The 25,015-nt window shown below is 45.1% G+C and overlaps 1 protein-coding gene across 1 annotated transcript; it reads left to right on the top strand.

Moving 5' to 3' along the window:
* Positions 1 to 235: 235 nt before the first annotated feature.
* LOC132390094 (NACHT, LRR and PYD domains-containing protein 3-like) lies at positions 236 to 23,168 on the top strand. The gene is made up of 9 exons (XM_059962688.1): positions 236 to 362; positions 2,143 to 2,309; positions 8,608 to 8,779; positions 8,878 to 8,943; positions 16,584 to 18,312; positions 20,892 to 20,978; positions 21,278 to 21,448; positions 21,748 to 21,918; positions 22,074 to 23,168. The coding sequence occupies exons 1-9, from the start codon at positions 353 to 355 to the stop codon at positions 22,243 to 22,245; spliced, it is 2,745 nt and encodes a 914-aa protein (XP_059818671.1). The 5' UTR covers positions 236 to 352; the 3' UTR covers positions 22,246 to 23,168.
* The last annotated feature ends 1,847 nt before the right edge of the window (positions 23,169 to 25,015 follow it).

Raw genomic sequence — 25,015 nt, 5'->3', positions numbered from 1 at the left:
GCCGTTGTCCAAGACGTTGGTGATAGTGTGTTTGTAGTAGAAAGCATATTTCTAGCCGCTGTGTATTTGAAAACGCATGGTTAAAGTGGAAAGAGTACGGAGATTTGTGAGCGTGTTGTCAGGGCCAGAAGGCCTCAGTCCTGGGGAGAGGATGCCACTCTATGTCTTTACTCCCGGGAATGTAGGAGACTGAGCAGCGACCTAACAATAGTGTTTCAGATTTGAAGGACAGAGTAACTGAATCATACTCTTTTTGTTTGTGTAATTCAGATTATTGCCAGCAGGAGGTGCTTAATTCCACCCGGACGGCAGACAAGCAGACAACAATCAACCAACCCCAGTCAGAGTCAGAATGGACACAGGTATGCTCACTAGGCTCTTTCTCATTAAAACTCTGTCCTTATGGTACACGTGTAGTCAAATCATCAATAATTCTGAGGGAACAAAGAATTGGGCAATAAAGGGGCACTGCAAAACTGCCATCATTGATTCTACTGGTAAAGTGACCTTGAGCACTGGAACAATTTACCAGCTCCAGTGCAGGGGCCTAACAGCGGGAATGGTCGAATCACTCCGCTCACCATACAAATCTTCACTTGAGTGAATGGGAAGGAGCTTCTGAAAATACAGTGGATGTGAATGAAACTCAGATAGGAATACAAGAGCGGGCAATGTAACAGTCCAGGGACCAGACAGAATCTCTGTCAGTACTTGGTACAATCCTGATGTGGGAAATGCTTCCGACAGCCAGTGAGAGAAACAGATGTTGTTTTATCTTTTGGAAGGTCAGTGGTGAAATCTCCCTGGATTTTCGGGTTTTTGCTCAGTGGAGATGAGGGGAGTTTCCTGGTATCTGTTTTCTGTGGCCGAGTAACGGAACGTTATACTGTGGGAGAACAGGCTGGGTGCTAGAGACAGTGAACAGGAGAAATTTTAAAGATTAAAGTAAAACAAGAGAGTAATAGAAAGGGCAACGCACAAAATGGTGGAGGAGCTCAGCAGGTCAGGCAGCATCTATAGAGGGAAATGAACAATCAACGTTGCGGGTTGAGGAATCTTCATCAGAGACTTTGTACATTGATTTCAATGTTGTCTTGGTCACATAAAATAGAGTCAGGATTGGAGGATAACTTCTGGGTGATGGTCTGTGACCAGTATTCTCTGCAAGGATCACTGGGTCGCTATGCGTCGTGTGTGGTGTAAATAACTTAATAATAAACTATGTATTACTCAAAATGATAATATAGAAAGAATAACATTGGTGGACTGATTCGTCGATTTACAGACTCGGCCAAGTTGTGTAAATTTTCGACTGTTGTCAAAATATTCAGCATCCAATTAGAGATATGAACAGATAGTCACCAAGTGCAGTTAATTCGGGCAAATGTAAGGAGTTGCACCTTGGGAGGTCAAGTTCGCGAGCAATGTGCGCAGCGAATGCTGGGAACGTTAGGAAAGCTGGTGTACGGACGGGTGTTGTGATGGAGGTGCACAGCTCCCTGAAAGTGGCAATGCAATTCACAGCGTGCTAACGACAAGTTGATGTGTGAGTCTGTATTTTTTCCAAAGCTGTGCTGTAACTGGATGAACTTTGGTTAAGAGACCATCTCAGTATTGTGCACAAGTCTGGTAGCCATATCACGAGGATGATGTGGAGGCTCTGGCGAGGGTGCAGACGAGTTCACCACGATTACAGAATATACTCGGTTACACAAATTAGAGAATATTGGCTTCCAGGAGAGGTCGATCAAGCTTGGATTGCTTTCTCTGGAGTGACGGAGACTGAGGCCTCAATCTCAGAGAATTCATAAACTTATGAAAGACATGGCACAGTTCGATAGTCTGTGCCTTGGTGCAAATATCAAGTACTGGAGTGAATAGATTTAAGATTAGGGGGTAAAGTTTAAAGGGGATTTAGGATGCAGTTTTTTTTACAGAGAGTGATCGGTGTCTGGAATGTGCTGCCGAGGGAGGGACTGGAAACAGATTCTCAGCAGCATCTGAGAGGCGTTTGAACTCATGAATAGGCCGGGAACGGAGGGACATTCACCAGGTTCCTGAAGATGGGATTGTTTTAAATTGGCATCATGTCTGCATACACATGGTACATTCTACTATTTTATGTTCTATGATTGACTACAGATCTGAACTCCACCATCTCCGCCTTTCTGTCAAATTGTGAGGATAACCAACTGTTCCGGTTGACGAGATTCTACAAGGAGCGACTGGAGCAGGCGATTGAGGAGGGTGTGGAGGGAGTCAGCTTCATGTTAATGGGCGAGGATCACTTCTCCGGGCCAGAGTATCACGTAAGTGTAAGGGACATAGACGAAGTGTAAATTCTACTGAATCTATCACAGACCGACAGAACTGGTGTAATGGCATCTCTGGGCAATGAAAATCCTGTAATCTTTGTGGTCAACATCAAGAAAAGATTTTTCGTTTTCAGAAACCCTGAACTTTCATTAACCAATACAAGCCTCTGTCCATATTTCTGAACACATTCACTTTTAGACACGTTAGGATACAGGCAATGATTGAGAGGTGAATTTAGTGATGTGACACTTGCCGGACATTGCAAGTGGACAGAGAACCACTCTACACCACTCAGTCTGACATCACATCATGTTCCCAATGTTCGACCTTAATGGCCATCACCAGACTCTCTTGATTACCCTCGGGTTTCCCAAAAGTTGAATATATAGTGACTTAATTATCAGCTAATTTCTCGAGTCTACCTTCAACCCCATCGTCAATTGAACAGGCAGTACTGAATATCGTCTCTCTTTTCAATTGCTGACCCTCTTGCATTTGATCAAGTATCCCAACATGCCTCAGGGTTCAGTTACCTTCTGTTCCTTGTGACTGTTCCATTTGGAGTTTGTAATTACCACAACACAGAGAACTGCAAAATAATACAATTAGAAATATTCCAAGCTTCTGCAGCTGACACTGAATTGCCGAGAAACACCTTTATAATGATCCTCATGTTACTGGGACACACTCACCATATTGCTCTCCAGAATGAATTTTAGTGAAGAGCCAAACATTATCCCTAACCCTAACAATCCACAGGAGACAGCTGACAATTTCAAACCAAACTTCCTTCGCTGAATTACTGCCATTTGACTTTGGTCTTTCACACATGCATAAACGCCCTGAAATCGTGTAGCTCCTCACTGTCAATTCCTGGCTGTAGGCTGACACTGGACCCTCATGGAGCCTGGCATTGATGTGTGAACATGCTGTGGTTCAGCAGGGAGTAGCCAGGAGAAAATCAACAGTCACCCTGTCATAGTTTGACCTAGTCATAGTCATCGAAATCTGCAGTGCAGCAACAGGCTTTCGGCTCATCAAGTTCGCACTGACATATTATATGTCGAATCCCAGTCATCTGCACACCGCCGAGAGACATCCATACCCCTTCCATTTATGTACATATCCAAATTGTTTTTAAATGTTCAAATCGAATGCACATATACCATTCCGATGGCAGCTCCTTCCGCACTCTCGGTAAACTCTGAGTGAAGAAGTTCCCCCTCATGTTCCCTTTCATCTTTCATCTTAGATATGAGGTTGTTTTGGCAAGTAAAGTGAAAGTAAATCCGAAGGGTTTCTACAGTTATATTAATAGCAAATAACTAGTGAGGGATAAAATTGGTCCCTTAGAGAATCAGAGTGGACGGCTATGCGTGGAGCTGAAAGAGATGGGGGAGATTTTGAACAATTTCTTTTCTTCAGTATTCACTGAGGAGACGGATATTGAATTATGTAAGGTAAGGGAAACAAGTAGGGAAGTTATGGAAATATGACAATTAAAGAGGAGGAAGTACTGGAGCTTTTAAGAAATATAAAAGTGGACAAATTCCCGGGTCCTGACAGGATATTCCCTAGGACCTTGAGGGAAGTTAGTGTAGAAATAGCAGGGGCTCTGACAGAATTATTTCAAATGTCATTAGAAAAGGGGATGCTGCCGGAGGGTTGGCGTATTGCTCATGTGGTTCCATTGTTTAAAAAGGGCTTTAAAATAAACCTAACAATTATAGGTCTGTCAGTTTGACGTCAGTGGTGGGTAAATTAAATTAAAGTATTCTTAGAGATGGTATATATAATTATCTGGATGGACAGGGTTTGATTAGGAACAGACAGCATGGATTTGTGCGTGGACGGTCATGTTTGACAAATCTATTTGAATTTTTTGAAGAGTTTACGAGGAAAGTTGACGAGGGTAATGCAGCGGATGTTGTCAATATGGACTTCAGTAAGGCCTTTGAGAAGGTTCCGCACAGAAGTTTAGTACGGAGGGTTCAATCGTTAGGTATTAATATTGAAGTAGTAAAATGGATTCAACAGTGGCTGGATTGGAGATGCCAGAGAGTAGTGGTGGATAACTGTTTGTCAGGTTGGAGGCCGGTGACTAATGGTGTGCTTCAGGGATCTGTATTGGGTCCAATGTTGTTTGTCATGTACATTAATGATCTGGATGATGGGGTAGTAAATTGGATTAGTAAGTATGCAGATAATACTAAGGTACATGGCATTGTGGATAATGAAGTAGGTTTTCAAAGCTAGCAGAGAGATTTAGGCCAGTTAGAAGAGTGGGCTGAATGATGGCAGATGGAGTTTAATGCTGATAAGTGTGAGGTGCTACATTTTGGTAGGAATAATCCAAATAGGACAGGCATGGTAAATGGTAGAACATTGAAGAATGCAGTAGAGCAGAGTGATCTGGGAATAATGGTGCATAGTTCTCTGAAGGTGGAATCTCATGTGGGTAGGGTGGTGCAGATAGCTTTTAGTATGCTGGCCTTTATAAATAAGACCATTGAGTATAGGAGTTGGGATGTAATGTAAAAAATTGTACAAGGCATTGGTAAGGCCGAATTTGGAGTATTGTGTAGAGTTCTGGTCAGCGAATTATAGGAAAGATGTCAACAAAATAGAGAGAGTACAGAGGAAATTTACTGGAATGTTACCTGGTTTTCAGCACCCAAGTTACAGAGAAAGGTTTAACAGGAGAGGTCTTTATTCTTTGGAGCGTAGGAGGTTGAGAGGGGACTTGATAGAGGTATTTAAAATTATGAGTGGGATAGATAGAGTTGACGTGAATTGGCTTTATTCATTGAGTTTAGTGAAGATTCAAACAAGAGGATATGAGTTGAGAGTTAGTGGGCAAAAGTTTAGGGGTAACAAGAGGGGAAATCTCTGTACTCAGAGTGGTAGCTGTGTGGAACGAGCTTCCTGTAGAAGTAGTAGAGGCAGGTTTGGTATTGTCGTTTAAAGTAAAATTGGATAGGTATTTGACAGGAAAGGAATGGAGGGTTATGGACTGAGTGCCGGCCAGTGGGACTGTGTGAGAGTAAGCGTTCGGCACGGACTAGAAGTGCCGAGATGGCCTGATTCCTTGCTGTAACTGTTATATGGTTATGTGGTTACTACAATGTCATGAATGCCAAGCGAATTAATCACCAATTAATCAATCACCATTAACCAAGCAAATAAGGGATTGATCCATCGATCCATGAGGGATCGTGTCAATGGCCTTGCTGAAGACAACATCCACTGACATTCAATTGTTGTCATTACTTGTTTGGGAACTTGCTTGAGAACTTCTTGGAGACACTGTAAGATTGGCTGGACAGGATCTACCAGGATCAGATCAGTGTTCACTATGCCTGATCAATCCTTGTCCGTCCATATACTCATACCCAGTTCTTTACAATACCTGTCAATAACTTTATCACCACTTGTATCAGGCTCACAGACCTGTAATTTCCTTGTTTTATTCTTACATCCTTTTCAAACTGCAAATCAACTTTCGCTACCATCCAATACCAACACATCTAACATTTTAAATATCTTTACTGGATCACCTGCAATCTCTGACCTAGCCACAAAAAAGGTATGAAGGAAACCCTGGGGTTTTACCCTCACTAATCTGCTTCAAGACAGCAAACATCTCCTCCTCTGTACTTTGCATAGAGTCTATGATCTCACTGCTATTTTGCCTCACTGTAAATACTCTGTATGCCTCCTCAGTAAATATAAATGCAAATGAATCAATTTAAAATCTACCACACCGTGTTCAGCTTCGTGCATAAAGGCCCACTCTGAACATCAACAGGACAAGTTTTATCCATTGGTATGCAATTGTTCTAAATATATTTGATGAAGAGTTTGGTGTTCTCTTTTTTCTTGTCTGCTAAAGCAAACTCATGCCATACTCTATCCCTCCTGATTTCCTCCTTTTGTAACTCTTGCATATCCTGTACTCATGAAATTGATCCTTCGACCTTGTACTGGCCATGCGCTCAGGGCGTCAATATCTCTCAAAACTTGAGGTTCCCTAAACATCTTACCCTTGCCTTTTATTCTTTCAGGAACATTCAAACTCTGTACTTGGGTTCATTTATGCATTCAAACTCTGTGCTCTCAAAATTTCAGTTTTGGACGTCTCACACTTACCAGTCACATCTGTACTAGGAAACAACCTGTCCCAATCCACTTTCGTCAGATCCTTTCTGATGCCATTAAAATTGATCTTTCTCCAATTAAGAATCTTAACCTGAGGACCATAACTATCCTTTTCCATAATGATCATCAAACTATAGTTCCAAAGTGTTCCTGTGCACACACATCTGTCACCTGCCCTGTCTTGTTCTTTAGTGGAATTCCAGTACGCACTGCCTAACGTTATGACCTCAATATATTGAGTACGGAAACTTCCCTGGATATCTTTGACCATCACGCTCCCATCCAGTCCTTAGAATATGGGTGACTCAGTCAATAAAAGGAAATCTAGAATTGTCTACCATGAAAACCTTGTGTTTTTTGCAAATGTCTATGAACTTTCAACAAATTTAATCCTCTAAATCCCATTGGCTATTCAGTGCTCTATAATATAATCCCATAATCATGGTTCTCCATTTCTTATCCGGTAGTTTCACCCATGGAGTCTCATTGGACCAGCTATGAAGTTTTTATTGTCCGAATAATGCAGTGACATTTTTTTTTCTGAATAGTTATGCCACCCCTCCTTCTGTAATCCCTTCCGCTCAATTGAATCGTGTCAAACGCAACGGAACCCTGGAAGACTGAGCTGCCAGTCCAGCAACTCTTCCAACCAAATCACATTATTGGTTACAATGCTGATTCAGGTAACTGATCCATGCTCTAAGCTCATCTGCCTTTCCTACAATACTCCTTGCATTGACATACGCATTTCAAATCGTTAGTTTTACCGTGAAACTAATCCTTTTGTTTCCAGACTTTGTATGTCAGCTTACCAACATCTTTCACACACAACCACTCAATTATCCACTCTAGTTCTTCATCCTCCTGCAACTCAAGTTTAACACATCCTCTTTCCCCATGCAGCGCTAATAAGCGGGTATCAGTTCCTCTCTTGTTCGGGTGGAAAACAATCATGTCTGTCCAGGTCCCATCTTCTTCAGAAAAGAGCCCAATCATCTAAACGTCTGAAGTCCTCGGTCATGCACCGTTTCATCAGCCACATGTTAGACTCTATTCACGTCCTATTTGAGGTCTCGCTGGCACTTGATATGGGAAACAATCCTGAGAACACAACCATGGAGGTCCTGCCTTTAGCTTATTATCCAACTCCATGAACTTACTTTGCAGGATCTCAGCACTCTTCCTTCTCTTGTCATTGGTATCAACGTGGACCGAAATCTCTGGCTGCTCCCCCCCCCACCGCCCTGAAACTGTTTCAATTTCGATGCGAGATATCCTGCTCTTGGCAATATACCATCTAGAATTCTTGTTCTCGTCAACAGAATCTCCAGTCTGTTCTCCTAACCATTGAATTCCCCCTCTTAGTGCAGTCTGCTCTGCTCACCCCTTCCGAGTCACAAAGCCAAACTCAGAGCCAGAGACATAATCACCGTGGCTTTCCTCTGTGAGGCCATACCCCGAAACAGAAAGCCGTATACCTGTTACAGAGGAGTTTCCTGCAGTGGCTGTCTATCTCCTCTACCACTCCTGATGGTGTCCCAGTTACCTGTGTCCTGCGCCTTGGGTAGATCTCCCTCCCTGTACAGACTGTCAGTCAACCTCAGCTTCCTGAGTGATTCCGGGTTCATCCAGCTTCAGCTCCGATTCCTGAGCACAAACTGCAGGAAGCTGTAGCTGGATGCAATTCCAGAAGGTGCATATGTCAGCGACACTGGAGGTCTCCCTGACGCCGCACCCAGTAGGAAGAGCATCCCACTATCCTGCCTGGCTTTCCCACTGTTCTAACAGTGAAAAAGAGAAGGGAAATTTACCCAAGATCTATCTAAATCCTCCGCCTCTCCTCACTGAATCCTCTCTGACACAAAGCCTCAATAACCTACTCTATCTCTGGCTCACTCACACTATGTCTGCTCCTTTTAATCCTTGCCAAATGGGTAAGTACTCTGCAATCTGTGGCGTTCAGAAAGTCATGACTGACCACGCTAACTTCTTTTAAAATCTCTTTCCTGCAACAAACACTTCAATGGCTCTCAGTGATCTTTGTCCTGCAGAATGTGCTGGGTCAGTCCATGTTCAGGGTAGATTTGAACCCATCCCTCCTCTCCTCAGTATATTCCCCATTGTTCATTACAGAGCGTGACTGAGCTCGCTGAGAAGGGAAACCGAGCGGGCGCTTCCAAACTCCTCCTGGATCTGGTGATGGAGAAGGGCTCCGGGGCCCGGAGGGTGATGTGGGAATCCTTTCTGAAACTACATCACCATTTACCGAAGCTGAGCAGAATATTGAATGAAATACGGGAGCGAGGTACGGTGAACAATACACTGTGTGTTACAGATGTAAATGCTGATGAATTTACAGTATTACACGGAACAGACTTCATGCAGGTTAATCTGTTTGAACAGGTGACGGCCAGTTCGCCTACATGGACACTGAGCGGGGTTTATCTGAAGTGCCCGCGCATCTGAAAGGTAAGCGATGTAATGGAAATCTCAATGTCTTTACTTCACTCTGAGTGTCTGAATACGTGTCTTTAGAGGCCTGTTTAGAGACTATCTGGATCTGGGAGACTTTTTTTGTGGCTAGAGGACAGGAAGTGATTTGCAATTGTCACAACACCGGCCACCTCCCCAGTCTCGGGATCTTTACCCAGAGGCCTCTATGAGTTTTATAAACAGGCATTCCCGTCAGTCAGACAGAATCCTCGGCGTTCCCCTTACTGTAGGGGCGAAGTCTGAAGTCTGCTCCGCCATTCCATCATGGCTAATCTCGGATCCCACTCAACTCCATACACCTTCCGTCTCGCATTATCCACTGATGTCCTGACGTGTCAGGAACTTCTGCCTTAAAAATACCCATGGACGTGGCCTCCTTTGCAGTTTGTGGCAGATACTTCCAGAGATTCATGACTCACTGGTGCAAAAATCCTCCTTACCTGTTCTAAAGTATCACCCCTCAAATTTGAGGCTGTGCCCTCTAGTTCTGGATACAACCATCATGGGAAACATCCTCTCCATATCCACTCTATCTGGTCCTTTCAACATCTGTTAAGTTTCAAAGGGATTCCCTCGCATTCCTCAAAATTCCAGTGAGTACAGGCCCAAAGTTGCCAAAACGCAGCTCAAACGTTAAGCCCTTCAATCCCAGAGTCGTCCTCTTGAATCTCCTCTGGACTGTCTTTAATGACAACACATCTATTCATAGATACGGGATACAAAACTGTTGACAATACTTCAAGTGCGGCCTGACTACAGTTTTGTAACGGCTCAGCATTTTCTCCTTGCGTTTATATTCGATTCCTTTTAAAATAAATGTCATTTCATTTTTCAAAGTTTTCAATGATTTCCAGTAAAAAAATATACAAATCAGAGGAGAAATTCAGCAAACATAACGCAAAGGAAATATAAAAAGCAATAAAGAAAAGTATATATTGTCAAAATCAAATATGTATAATGTTGCACTGTTATATATATATATTATAACAAAAAAACTCTACTTAACAGATCGTAAAAAAAATTGGAAAATTTTATTTATATAAGGGGAGAAAATCCCGCTAAACTAAATAAAAACAAAAAAAAGGGAAAGAGAAAAGAAAAGAAAAGAAAAATTGGGCAGTCCATTTGAGCAAAAAAAATTAAAAAAAAAGGAAAACGAAAGAACATCCTTCCAATCTCCTCTGAACCTTCATGGATATGGATTTTCCCCAAAGAGAATAAAGAAAAATAAATAAATACATCAAATTGAATCATATGAAAATATTGAATAAAGGGTCGCCAAACTTGCTCAAAATTAAAAGATGTGTCAAAGGTCTGGCTACCAATTTTCTCCAAGCTTAAACATGAGATAATGGAGAAGAGCCAATTGAAAACAGTAGGCGGATTAGATTCTTTCCAGTGTAACAAGATAGTTCTCCTAGCTAGCAAAGTTGAAAAGGCTATCACATGTTGAGCAGAAGCAGATACTCTACCTACTTCCTCTGGGATAATCCCAAAAATTGCTATAAGTTAACTGGGCTGAACGTCCACAACTATAACTTTAAATACATCTAAAAATGTGTTCGAAGTACATCTCTCCAAAAATTATGTAAGCTTACACAGGACCAGAACATATGAGTTAAAGTAGCCACCTCTACATTACATCTGTCACAAATAGGGCTTATATTAGGAAATACATGCGCCGATTTATCTTTATACATACTATGTACTATCTTAAACTGAATTGAGGAATGGTGTGCACAGATAGATGAATTATTAACTAGATAATAAATTTTACTCCATTGATCTTCTGAAAGTGAAGGTTGAACCTTATCATTAGGCGACCAGTGAGCATTCATTAACTGTTTATGAATGATAGCTATTAATTTTTTCTGAAATGGTTTAAGCTGAAAAATAACGCAGGCCAAAATTGAGGAATAGGCCAAGGGATAATTCGGTAAAAACGCACATAAAAAATTCCTCACCTGTAAATATCTTTTAAAAAATGTGTATTAGAGATATCATATTTATCCATTAACTGGTAAAAAAGACATTAAACAATCCAGTAAGAACAAATCTTTAAAAGTTTTTATTCCCTTAGTTTTCCATGTTAAAAAAGTCTTATCCAGAAATGATGGTTTAAAAACATAGAATAAATATTAAGAGAAAGTTAGAAAAATCATTTAATTTAAAAAACCTACGAAACTGAAACCAGATTTTTAAAGTATGTTTAACAATAGGGTTGAGAGTTTGTCTACATATTCTGGAGAACGAAAAGGTGGGGGAGCTCCTAACAAAGAAGCTAAAGAAAACTCCGTTACCAAATTTTCCTTCAAATGTAACCATGGAGGGTGATCCTATTTATCTGTATTATAAATCCAAAAAGTAACATAATGAATATTGATTGCCCAATAATAACATCTAAAATTTGGTAGGGCCAGTCCTCCATCTTTTTTTGATCTTTGCAATAAAAGTTTATTCACTCTAGAGCCTTTGTTATTCCAAACATAAAACAAGATCAGAGAATCTATTTTATCAGAAATTATTTTTGGAACGAAAGAGGGAACTGCTTGAAATATATATAAACATTTCGGTAAAATAACCATTTTTATAGCATTAATTTGACCTATCAATGACATCGACACAAGCGACCATTTAGAAAGCGCATGTTGAGTATATTCAATGAGAGAGGAAAAATTATACTTATATAGGACTTTAAAATTTTAGTAATTGTGATATTAAGGTAGGTGAAATAATTTTTAGCAATATTAAAAGGTATTTGATCATAATAATCAGAATAATTATTAAGAGGAAACGAATCACTTTTATGTAAATTAAGTATATATCCAGAGAAACTACTAAATTCCATGAATATAGATAGCATAAAAGGAATAGATTTCCTAGGGTTTGAAATGTAAATTAATAACTCATCCGCATACAACGAAACCTTATGTAATTTACCCTGCACGGCATTAGAATCCCTAAGGGCAAGAGCAATTGGCTCTAAAACCAAATTATAACAATAAAAGACTAAGAGGACATCCCTGACAGGTTCCTCTATTTAATTTAAAGTAAGGAGACTTTTGAGTATTAGTTATAACCACAGCCACTGGGGTATGGTAAATCAATTTAATACAGGAAATATATCTCGGACCAAAATTAAACCTCTTCAGAACTTGAAATAAATAAGGCCACTCCACCCTATCAAAGGCTTTCTCTGCAGTCAGAGTTAGAATACATTCATATTCTTTAACTGAGGGGGAATAAATGCAACGTTGCATCTGCTGCCTTTACCACAGACTCAATCTTTAAATTAATCTTCTGGGAATCTTGCTCGGGACTCCGAAGTCCCTCTGCACCTCTGATGCTTGGACCTTCTTCCCATTTAGATAATAGTCAGCTCCTTTTACCAAAATGCATTATCATACGTTTCCAACACTATATTCCATCTGCCACTTCTTAGCCCATTCTTCCAATTTGTCTCAGTCCTGTTGCAATCGCACTACCGACTCCTCCACCTATCTTTGTATCATCCGCAAAGCTTTCCACAAATATATTCATTCCATCATCTAAATCATTGAAAAACAATCTGAAAGTCAGCGATCCCAATACTGATCCGTGCGGAACACCACCGGTCACTGGCAGCCAACCAGAAAAGGCCCCTTTTATTCCCACTCGCTGTCTGCTGCCTGTCAGCAATTCCGCTACACCTGCCAGTATCTTTCCTGTGATGTCATAGATTTTTATCTGGTTAAGCAGACGCACGTGCGGCACCTTATCAAATATCTTCTGAAAATCCAAGTAAATGGCATCCACGGACTCTCCTTTGTCCACCCTGCTTCTTACTTCCACCGTGAATTCCAACAGAAACCATGACAACTTATCTTGTCTTTCGTCTCCAAGTACCTTGAAACCTCAAACTTAATAAGAGACTCGAACTCTTTACCAATCGCTGAGGTTTGGCTAACTGGCCTATAATTTTCCCTCTTTTGCCTTCCTCACTTCATGAAGAGTAGAGTGACAATAGCAATCTTCCAGTCCTCCGGGACCATGCCTGAATCAAGGGATGCTTCAAATATCATGACCTATCCATCCGTCATCACTTCAGCAATCTCTCTCAGGACTCTGGGATGTAGTTCATCTGACCCAGGTGACTTATCTATCGGAAGAGCGCTCAGTATGCCGAGAACTTTTTCTTTTGTAATAGCAATGGCACTCACTCCTACTGCCTGTCACTCGCAAACCAATGCATGCTGCTAGCGTCTTCCACAGTGAAGATACATGCAAAGTACACATTAAGCTATTCTAACATTTGCTTGTTCACCATTACTCTGTCACCAACATCATTTTCCAATGTTCCAGTATGAACTCTCACCTCCCTTTTACTCTTCATATAAATGTAAAAAAGTGTTTATTATCCTGCTTTATATTACTGGTTTTTCTGCCCTCATGTTTAATCTATTCCCTTCTTTTAGCTTTTTTAGTTGCCTTTTGTTGGATGTTAAAAGTTTTCTATTCATCCAGCTTTCCCTCACATTTGTTATCTTGTATGCTCTTTCCTTGGCTTGTATGCCGTCCTTATCTTCCTTTGTCAATCTACACGTGCCACTTGTGAACTTCTTCCTCCATGGGCCATATCTGTCCTGCAACTTGTGACCTTTTCCCGGAAGCTTCAGCCATCTCTGCTGTGCCATCATCTTCACTAGTATCCTTCTCCAATCTACCTGGGAAAGCTTCCCTCTCATGCCTCTATAATTCAGTTTATTCCATTGCGATACTGATACGGTAAGTTACGCTTCTCCCTCTCAAACTGCAGTATGAATTCACTCATATTATGATCACTAACGCTTAAGTGTTATTTTGCATTAAACTCCCTCATTAGGACCAGGGTTATTACACAACACCTAATCAAAGATAGACTTTTCCTGAGTAGTCTCAAGCACAAGCTTCTCTAAAACACTAACTCATCGGTATTCAATAAATTCCCTCTCTTGCAATCCGACTCCTGAAGTTTGTTTGATTTTCTTATTCCCTGTGCATATTAAAGTTCCCCATTACAATTACGTCATTACCTTTATCACACGCCTTTCCCAGCTCCCTTTGCAATCACAGCCCTACACCTTTGCTACTATTTGCAGGCCAATATAGGGTTCCCGTAAAGCTTTTTGTTTTAACGCTTGCAGTTTCTTATCTCCACCCACAAAGATTTAACATTCTCTGACACTATGTCACCTCTTTCTAAATATGTGATTCCATCATGAACCAACACAGCCTTACCACCACCGCCTATGCCTTCCTGCCTGGCCTTTCAATAAGATGTTTATTCTTTAACGTTAAGCTCCCAACTATGGCCATCTTTCAGGCACGACTCAGTGATGCCCACAACAATCTCTAACTGCGCCAAGAGTTTGTCCACCTTATTCCGAATGCTTTGTGCAGTTAAATACAATGTGTTTAGTCCTGCATCCCCGCCCTTTAGAATTTTGTCTATGTGGTACAATTTAAAACGTTGCTCTGTCTGTATTTAAATCCAATCATTGGCCTGTCCTTCCTTACATTCATGTTACACCCACTTGTAAACCTGCTGGTTCATCCACAGCTCTATCGTACTAGTTCCAATCCCCCTGCCATTTTAGGTTAAAACACTCCCAACAGCTCCAGTAAATCTGCCCGTAAGAATATTGGTCCTCATCGGATTCACGTGCAACACGACCCTTTTGTACATACCCTACCTGCCCCGGAAGTGGTCCCAATTATCCAGAAATCTGAATCACTGCCCCCTGCTCCAAATCTTCAGCCACTCCTTTCTCTGTCACCTCATTCTATTCCTATTGCCACTGTCTTGTGGCACAGTGAGCAATCCTGAGATCACTTATTACGGAGTCAGCAACAATAAATATATAAGTGAGGCAGTGTCTTTTAGAACAAATAAAACATTTATTAAACACTGAAAACAAACCCAAAAGTAAGCAAACAGCTAACGCAACTGGGGATCAACTGCTGTGCAGCAGAAAAAACAGTTCCTAAAGGAATAAAGCGAAAACAGTTCTTCATAGTAGTACGGCAAAAGTTCAAAATGCTTACAGTCCATTATAGGAGAGAGTCTTTTAGACGATATAAATTCTCTTTCACGTCGTGTTGCTGCAGTCCCAGTCGAACTATAATTTTGCCGGAGAATTTACGAAGATGAAAATGAAACTGCTTAAAGACACTGACCTATCCTTGACGAAACTGTGCACCAAACCCTTTCTGCTCTCAACGCAGGGGCTAACGTGGGCACAGCCAACAAATTCCTTCCAAATGAGGATCAAACAAGGTCAAACCTGTTTCACCGTCAAAGTCGACTTTCCTCGATCTTTTAGCTCCCGAACTCCGATCTTCACTCTCCACTGATTTTTAACGGGCAGTATTATAAAGCAACTGCCGGCAATCACCTTTTAAACTTTAGGCATTAAATAAAACTCCACCTTTCAACCAAACTGCATCATAATATTGGACCACGCAATGGCATGTAGTCAAAATGGCAAATCCAGCCACGAACTGCCCCTCCTCACAGGGAGGGGTACTCCTTTTATACCCTGTTTAAAAAAAACTGTCACGTGACCTCTACGGACGAGAAAATGACGTCACTCCACCATCATAAGACCATCACCTAGTCTCAGTATAGCTTCAGCACCACTGTCACGTGAGAAGTACACCTCTGTCACGTGAGAAGTACAAGACACCCACGGGTACATAACACACTACTTTTGAGCTCCTGCTTCTCAGCTTTTTTCCTAACTCCCCGTGTTGTCTTCCAGATTCCTCACTTTTCTCTTCCTATATCGTTGGTACGAACGTTTGCCACGACTTCAGGCTGCTCAATCTCCATTTTCAGGATATTATGGGCACATCCAGAAACATTTTGGACAATGGCACCTGAGAGACGAAGTACCATCAGTGTTTCTTTTTTGTGTCCACAGAATTGCCTGCCTGCCCTCCTGACTTTAGAGTTCCCCATTACCGCTGCCATCCTCTTCAGCTTCCTGCTCTTCTGCACATCATCGGGGAATTGCCTGGGTTCATGTACCAGCTCCTCGGAGAATAAGAGACTGTAGACCAGTGCGGGGTGTGTTACATCGTGACTGTCTCAGCCTGGAAAAGGAAACTGAAATTATGTCCCTGTTCTGTGACTCAGTACTGACAGCTTAATCCTAAAGGAGTGTCAGGAACATGGGGTCCATTGTGAGAAAAGTAAAAGTCATTAGAGCAAGTAAATGCCCCCTTCCCCCCCCCCCCCCCCGTTACCCTCTGTAGGGTTGCACAGTTCAGCAGAAGCTGAGCAGTGAAAGCAGTGAAACCACCCTCTCCACACAACACTCTCCTCTCCAGAATCACGTGTGCACTTGGTCCTCGCTGGATCACCGGGGAATCTGCAAACTACCAACAGAGGGGAGAGTGGAGCCTTTAACAGCGAATCTCAATCAGAGCTGAATTGTTTCCGGGCCAATGTTCACTTTCAGACACTATTATCTCTGATCTCCCGATTACACTCAAACAATGTCTTTAAAGAGTATTTTTTTTTATTAAAGAAAATATGTTGTATGCTCCATGTTCATCAGATCAGGCATTGACAACCTATTTCTGCCCGTCCTAAGATGTTCGAAGGAAACACATGGAGACTCTGCGGGCACAAACTGAAACACTGAGAGTGAACACGATCTTGATGAGGGAGAAGGTGAAGGTTTTCCAGCTGGTTGATCGATACGCTGAGCTCACGGTCATTTCTACTGTTCGAGATCGGAGACTGGTGGAACATGAGCTGCTGGCAAGAGGCAGAGACCATGAGGACTGGAGAGAAAAACATCTCCGTGGTAAGCTGGAAAAAATCCGGACTGATCAGTTATTCAAGAGGAGTTTTGTTCAGAAATTGAAAAGATCTGTCTTTGGAAACAAATCCGGGATATCCGCAGCAGTAGCCAGAGTCCCAGGGATCGGGAAAACAACAATGGTACAAAAGATTGTTTATGATTGGGCCACGGGGAAGATATACCAACAGTTCCAGTTTGTCTTCAGTTTCAAATTCCGGGATTTAAATGCCATTAACTGCAGAATAAACCTGAAAGAACTGATTCTGGATCAGTATCCTTACTTTGGGAATTTACTGAAAGAGGTCTGGAAGAACCCAGAGGGATTGTTGTTTATATTCGATAGTTTGGATGAATTCAAGGACACAATCAGTTTTGTTGATGGTCGGAGAGACACAGAAGCACAATACACAGATCCTGAATTCAAGTGCAAGGTGTCAGATATTGTGTTCAGTTTAATCCAGGGCAAGCTGCTCCCAGGGTGTTCAGTGCTGGTGACCACCCGTCCCACTGCTTTACATTTACTGGAAAAGGCTGAGATCAGTGTCTGGGCTGAAATCCTGGGATTTGTTGGTGAGGAAAGGAAGGAATATTTCATCAGGCATTTTGAAGATCAGACGGTGGCAGCAGCTGTTTTCAAACATGTGAAGGAGAACGAGATCCTGTACACCATGAGCTACAACCCCTCCTACTGCTGGATCCTCGCTCTGGTACTGGGCCCCTTCTTCACACAAAGAGTCAGGGACCCGCAGCGAGTTCCCAAGACCATCACCCAACTGTACTCCTACTATATTTACAACATCCTGAAAAACCACGTCCGTGAGATTGAGAATCCCCGTGATGTGTTACTCAGGGTTGGTCAGATGGCCTTCAGAGGAGTGTCCGAGATGAAGATTGTGTTTACAGGTGTAGATTTGATCAACTACAAACTGCAGCCTTCCCAGTTCCTGTCCGGGTTCCTGATGGAGCTTTTGGAGAGAGAGGATTCTGCCCGGAGCGTGGTGTACACATTCCCACACCTCACCATCCAAGAGTTTGTAGCTGCAGTCGCACAATTCCTGAATCCACATCCCGGGGATATCCTGAAATTCCTCACTGAAGCCCACAACACGACCGATGGGCGATTTGATGTATTTCTCCGTTTTGTTGCTGGTCTCTCCAACCCAATGACAGCTCGGGGCCTGGAGGAGGTTCTGGGTCCATTTCCGCATCAAACAACCTGCCAGGTGATTGACTGGGTGAAGGAGGAGGTTGAACGGCAGAGTGGTAAAAGGAGCTTCCTGAACGCATTGCACTTCCTGTTTGAGACTCAGAATCGTGGACTGGCTCAGGCCGCACTGGGATCTGTGGATACACTTTCATTCAGTGGAATGACATTGACCCCGATTGACTGCGCGGTCCTGTCTCATGTCATCGGACTCTGTGATACAATAAAACACCTCAACCTGGGGAACTGCCACATTCAGTGTGAAGGAATCCAGCGGCTGGGGCCTGGGCTGCACAAGTGCCAGGAGTTGAGGTAACTTGATTTATCTCTCACTCTGAACTGCGAAACTGTTCCATTGTGTTGTTTCAATGTAAAGGAATTTCACTATAACTGTAGTAAATCAGATTGTGAAGGTTGTGATAAACCCCTAAGGGATCGGTCAGCAAGGATGGGATGGTTCTGTGCTTCCTTGTGAAGGGAAGTTGAAAATTTCATCAGATCAGTGAACAACGGTCATTGGTTTAATGGTAGTAAATAACAGGAATGGCCGTGTTTCTCGCTGCCTGTGACACGTCCATTGACAATGTTCCTTCTCACTGTCACTGACACCCAGACCAACACTGACTGCAGCAGGTGGGTCAGAGATTCACACCCCCTTCCCGGTGAGGGACAAGGGATTGTCAGCAGACTGTCCCAGTGAGAAGAGGAGAAATACCATTGTGAGATTGTCCTCTCTTGCCCTTCCCCATGTGTGACTATCATCATCAATCCACCTGTCTGACTGTGCTCCCTAACAGATACCCAGACCCCATAGGCGCATCTCCTCTCCCCATTACGGGCCTCAGTTCAGACAAACCCTTCCCTTTCTGCATCCTTTCATCTTTTGGGATTATATTTTCCCATCAGTATCCTCCTGTGGGATCTCTCCCCCCCGTCCCCCTTCCCCCTGTGGGATCTCTCCTCCCCATCCCCCTTCCTTCTGTGGGATCTCTCCTCCCCGTCCCCCTTCCTCCTGTGGGATCTCTCCCCCCCCGTCCCCCTTCCCCCTGTGGGATCTCTCCCCCCCGTCCACCTTCCTCCTGTGGGATCTCTCCCACCCCCCGTCCCCCTTCCTCCTGTGGGATCTCTCCCCCCCCGTCCCCATTCCTCCTGTGGGATCTCTCCCCCCCGTCCCCCTTCCTCCTGTGGGATCTCTCCTCCCCGTCCCGCTTCCCCCTGTGGGGTCTCCCATCCCCGTCCCCCTTCCTCCTGTGGGATCTCTCCCCCCCGTCCCCCTTCCTCCTGTGGGGTCTCTCCTCCCCGTCCCCCTTCCACCTGTGGGATCTCTCCTCCCCGTCCCCCTTCCTCCTGTGGGGACTCTCCACCCCGTCCTCCTTCCTCCTGTGGGATCTCTCCACCCCGTCCCCCTTCCTCCTGTGGGATCTCCCCTCCCCGTCCCCCTTCCTCCTGTGGGGTCTCTCCTCCCCGTCACCCTTCCTCCTGTGGGGTCTCTCCTCCCCGTCCCCCTTCCCCCTGTGGGGTCTCTCCTCCCCGTCACCCTTCCTCCTGTGGGGTCTCTCCCCCCCCGTCCCCCTTCCTCCTGTGGGATCTCTCCCCCCCGTCCCCCTTCCTCCTGTGGGGTCTCTCCTCCCCGTCCCCCTTCCACCTGTGGGATCTCTCCTCCCCGTCCCCCTTCCACCTGTGGGGTCTCTCCTCCCCGTCCCCCTTCCCCCTGTGGGGTCTCCCATCCCCATCCCCCTTCCTCCAGTGGGGTCTCTCCTCCCCGTCCCCCTTCCTCCTGTGGGGTCTCTCCTCCCCGTCCCGCTTCCCCCTGTGGGGTCTCCCATCCCCGTCCCCCTTCCTCCTGTGGGATCTCTCCCCCCCGTCCCCCTTCCTCCTGTGGGGTCTCTCCTCCCCGTCCCCCTTCCACCTGTGGGATCTCTCCTCCCCGTCCCCCTTCCTCCTGTGGGATCTCTCCCCCCCCCGTCCCCCTTCCCCCTGTGGGATCTCACCCCCCCGTCCCCCTTCCTCCTGTGGGATCTCACCCCCCCGTCCCCCTTCCTCCTGTGGGATCTCTCCCCCCCCGTCCCCCTTCCTCCTGTGGGATCTCTCCTCCCTGTCCCCCTTCCCCCTGTGGGGTCTCCCATCCCCGTCCCCCTTCCTCCTGTGGGATCTCTTCCCCCCCGTCCCCCTTCCTCCTGTGGGGTCTCTCCTCCCCGTCCCCCTTCCACCTGTGGGATCTCTCCTCCCCGTCCCCCTTCCTCCTGTGGGGACTCTCCACCCTGTCCTCCTTCCTCCTGTGGGATCTCTCCACCCCGTCCCCCTTCCTCCTGTGGGATCTCCCCTCCCCGTCCCCCTTCCTCCAGTGGGGTCTCTCCTCCCCGTCCCCCTTCCTCCTGTGGGGTCTCTCCTCCCCGTCACCCTTCCCCCTGTGGGGTCTCCCATCCCCATCCCCCTTCCTCCTGTGGGGTCTCTCCTCCCCGTCACCCTTCCTCCTGTGGGGTCTCTCCTCCCCATCCCCCTTCCCCCTGTGGGGTCTCCCATCCCCATCCCCCTTCCTCCTGTGGGATCTCTTCCCCCCCGTCCCCCTTCCTCCTGTGGGATCTCTCTTCCCCATCTCATCTTTTGGGACTTTTCCCACGTTCCCCCCCCCCCCACCTTTTCCGACCCTCTCATGTCAGAAACACTTTCTAACTGTTGGGGAATGAGACAGAATATCTGGAGTTCACAGAGTCTTATCCACAGTCTAAATGACTGACATTCCGTGAATACCCTGGAGCTGGGCAGTGATGGGCAATCCAATCAGCGATTTACTAAAGGTTTAATGTTTTTTGAAACAGCCAAGTGAGGGAAATACCCTCAGGCCCACGATTTGAATCACTTTGTTCATCAATTTATCTGTTTGTATTTAGCCTTGGGGGAACTGGACTGGGCGATTCAGGAGTGAAACTGGTGTCTGCGGCTGCGAGGAACCCGGAGTGTAAAATACAGAAACTGGTGTAAGTACCAGACTGTGGGAGATTGTGTATACAGTCGCTGGGTGTCTGACACTGAACATTAATGTGATCAGTAATTGTGTTACTGATAAACACTGGGGATTTGTACCGTCTCCCGCCTCTCTGTGTCCTTCACCCTCACTCTCTCTCATCTCCAGGCTGTGGGAGATTGTGTTTACAGTCACTGGGTGTCTGACACTGAACATTAATGTGATCAGTAATTGTGTTACTGATAAACACTGGGGATTTGTACCGTCTCCTGTCTCTCTGTGTCCTTCACCCTCACTCTCTCTCATCTCCAGGCTGAGGGATGTCGGTCTCACAGATTCTGGTGCCGAGGATCTCGCCTCTGCTCTCAGATCAAATCCATCACTGATGGAACTGGACCTGAGTTATAATAAACTGGGAGATTCAGGAGTGAAACTGGTGTCTGCGGCTCTGAAGAACCCGGAGTGTAAAATACAGAAACTGTGGTAAGTACCAGACAGTGAGAGATTTTGTTTACAGTCACTGGATGTCTGACACTGAACATTAATGTGATCAGTAAATGTGTTACTGATAAACACTGGGGATTTGTACCGTCTCCTGTCTCTCTGTGTCCTTCAATCTCACTCTCTCTCATCTCCAGGCTGTGGGAGATTGTGTTTACAGTCACTGGGTGTCTGACACTGAACATTAATGTGATCAGTAATTGTGTTACTGATAAACACTGGGGATTTGTACCGTCTCCTGTCTCTCTGTGTCCTTCAATCTCACTCTCTCTAATCTCCAGGCTGGAAAATGTCAGTCTCACAGATTCTGGTGCCGAGGATCTCGTCTCCATTCTCAATACAAACCCAACACTGACGGAGCTGAATCTGAGTGAGAATAAACTGGGAGATTCAGGAGTGAAACTGGTGTCTGCGGCTCTGAGGAACCCGGAGTGTAAAATACAGAAACTGGTGTAAGTACCAGACTGTGGGAGATTGTGTTTACAGTCACTGGGTGTCTGACACTGAACATTAGTGTGATCAGTAATTGTGTTACTGATAAACTCTGGGGATTTGTACCGTCTCCTGTCTCTCTGTGTCCTTCACCCTCACTCTCTGTCATCTCCAGGCTGGAAAATGTCAGTCTCACTGATTCTGGTGTCGATGATCTCGTCTCCTCTCTCAGTGCAAACCCATTACTGATGGATCTGTACCTGGGATCAAACTCGCTGACAGACCGATCTGTCCCCTCTCTCCTCCACCTCATACTGACCCTCCCGAGTCTGGAGTGGATAGGGTAAGTATTTGTGTTAATGTTCAATGTGATAAAATATCAGCGGATCCGCGGGTTTTCTGGTGATATTTGTCTGTGAGTTTTGAAACATTAACCCCGGTCCCCTGTTACTGACACTGTTGTGTAATCTGTTTATTTCATCTTTATTCTCCCATCTGTTTCAGGCTGGGGGGGAATCGGTTCAGTGAGACCGGGGAGAAGGAAATGGGCTCACTGCAGGGAGTGAGACCCGGACTGACAGTGCGGATCTGAACATTTGAATGTGTGAACATCCTGGCCCACAGGATGGGGACATTTAGCCGATTTCCCACTGTCCACTTTAACTCCCCGTTCACCTTTAATGTCAGCGCGCTGGGGGTAATTCCCAGCGGTTTTAACGGAATCGGCCCCAGTCTCGAGCTCAGTAACATCGGAAGTGGTCCCGCATTCACGTATTTCCGCCTGCTGTCCAGCGGTGCAGCTTCTGCCCGATGTGCGTGTTCGAGTCTCCCCACATGAGACCCCGGGAAATTACACAGACAGGAGGAGCCGGGGTGTGGGGGGACCGGGATTCAATCTGGTACACCGGTATCCCGGGGTAGAATAATCCTGGGAGAGAATCCTTTTGCTCCCTTTGCTGAGGACAGTGCATTCAGCAGCCTGGCCGATATAATGATGTTAAATTGACAAATCCCTCGTCAGTGACCCTGGATCTGCAGCGATCTCGGACACGGTTCTGAAGTGTGATTTTATAATCATCGGTTCCCCGATGAAGAGTGACGGTGAGAAACGGGACTGATTATTCAAACTGTCACTCCTTGTCGCCGGTCAGTTAATTGTGTGTGACTGTGAGTGAGTTGGGAGCAGCTTATTTATTCCCGCACGTCAGCAGCTCACACATTGTTTCATTTATATTTGTCATGATGAAATCAATAAACTGATGTAACTTTCTGTCTTGGTGTCGGACTTGAGTCTCATTAGAGGAGAAACATTGACCTCAGGTTACTGCTTCTCTCTGCACCCGGTGAACTGAAATAATACACGGTAAACGGTAGGGCATTAAGGAATGCAGCAGAACAGAGTGATCTCGGAATAAGGGTGCATAGTTCCATGAAGGCGGAATCTCATGTGGATAGGGTGGTGAAGAAAGTTTTTGGTATGCTGGCCTTTATAAATCAGAGCGTTGTGTATAGGAGGTGGGATGTAATGTTAAAATTGCACAAGGTATTGGTGAGGCCAAATTTGCATTCTGTACAGTTCTGGTCACCGAACTTCAACAAAATAGAGAGAGTATAGAGGAGATTTACTAGAATGTTACCAGGGTTTCAGCACCTAAGTTACAGAGAAAGGTTGAACAAGATAGGTCTTTATTCTTCGGAGCGTAGAAGGTTGAGGGGGGACTTGATAGAGGTATTTAAAATTATGAGGGGGTTAGATAGAGTTGACGTGGATAGGATTTTTCAATTGAGAGTAGGGGAGATTCAAAAAGGACTTGAGGAGAGTTAAAGGGCAAAAGTTTAAGGGTAACACGAGGCAGAATTTAAGGGCACCACGAGGGGGAATTTAAGGGGAACATGAGGGGAATTAAGGGTAACATGAGGGGGAATTTCTTTACTCAGAGAGTGGTAGAGGCAGTTTCGATTTTATCATTTAGAGTAAATTGGTTTGGTATATGGTCAGGAAAGGAATGGTGAGTTATGGGCGGAGTGCAGGTCGGTGAGAGTAAGCATCGGCACGGACTAGAAGGGCCGAGATGGCCTGTTTCCGTGCTGTAATTGTTATACGGTTATAATGGGTCTGAGCTCCTCACGTTGGGACAGCAGCGTCTCAGCTCCAGGCTGAGCGAAGTCGGTCTTGCAGAGTCTGGGTGCCCAGTATCTCACCTCCACCCTACTCCTATTGGACAGTAAAAATCAACTGTCATGTCAGATGTGATTTCATTTAGGTCACGAGTACAAAAGGGATGGGGGATGGAATACCGGCGTTGAACACGGGGGAGAAGCTCGCACCACATCTTCCTGTCACACACACTCCAGGTCGGACCCAGAGTGATTCTCTTCCAGGCCATCCCATAAAACACTCCCGGGGTCAGACACAGAGTAAAGCTCCCGCCACACCGTCCCTTCACACACTCCCGGGGGTTAGACACAGATTGAAGGTCCCGCCACACCGTCCCTTCACACACTCCCGGGGTCAGACACAGAGTGAATCTCCCTCCACACCGTCCCATCACACACTCCCGTGTACAGACACTAAGTAAATCTCCCTCCTCGCCTCCCATCACACACTCCCAGGGTCACAAACAGATTGAATCTCCCTCCCCAATATCCCATCACAGACTCCCAGGGTCAGACACAGAGTGGAGCTGTTCTGAATGAGCTGAAAGAAATCGAGGGAAAACTGCTGCATAAAGTTCGCGGGATACTTTGGAGGTGGTTTGAAAATCTCTTGGACATGTGAGTGAGCGGCTGGTTTAGTGTGGAAGCTTCGTATGGAGTTTTTCTGCCAGTTTGGACGGGGTCCGTTGACGGCTTCGAACTGCGTAGCTCCCTGCTGTGGCCACTGGCAACTCGCCAGGAAGCCAGGTCACTCCAAAAACCGGAGACAAACGCCGTTGTTCCCCCATTGACATCGGGACAATCTCCTTCCATCTCGATCGTCGGGATTCTCGTTCGGTGTCGGAGCCGAAACGTCGTTTGAGACGTCTCGACCGCTCACGGCCTGGAAGTTTCTACAGGACTAACGGAGCCTTTCCTGGCGTTGGAATTTCTGGCGCCGAGCCAGCAAGTTACCGTCGA

The sequence above is a fragment of the Hypanus sabinus genome, unplaced genomic scaffold, assembly GCF_030144855.1.
Source record: "Hypanus sabinus isolate sHypSab1 unplaced genomic scaffold, sHypSab1.hap1 scaffold_764, whole genome shotgun sequence".
Classification (NCBI taxonomy): domain Eukaryota; kingdom Metazoa; phylum Chordata; class Chondrichthyes; order Myliobatiformes; family Dasyatidae; genus Hypanus; species Hypanus sabinus.
Note: the sequence above shows the minus strand (reverse complement) of the source record. Positions and strands in the feature narration are given on the sequence as shown.

Excerpts from the sequence above, each read along its gene's own strand:
- LOC132390094 (XM_059962688.1), top strand. Across the intron at positions 2,310-8,607 it reads TCTCCGGGCCAGAGTATCAC|AGCGTGACTGAGCTCGCTGA; the intron begins GTAAGTGTAAGG and ends TGTTCATTACAG. Across the intron at positions 21,919-22,073 it reads TGTAAAATACAGAAACTGGT|GCTGGAAAATGTCAGTCTCA; the intron begins GTAAGTACCAGA and ends TGTCATCTCCAG.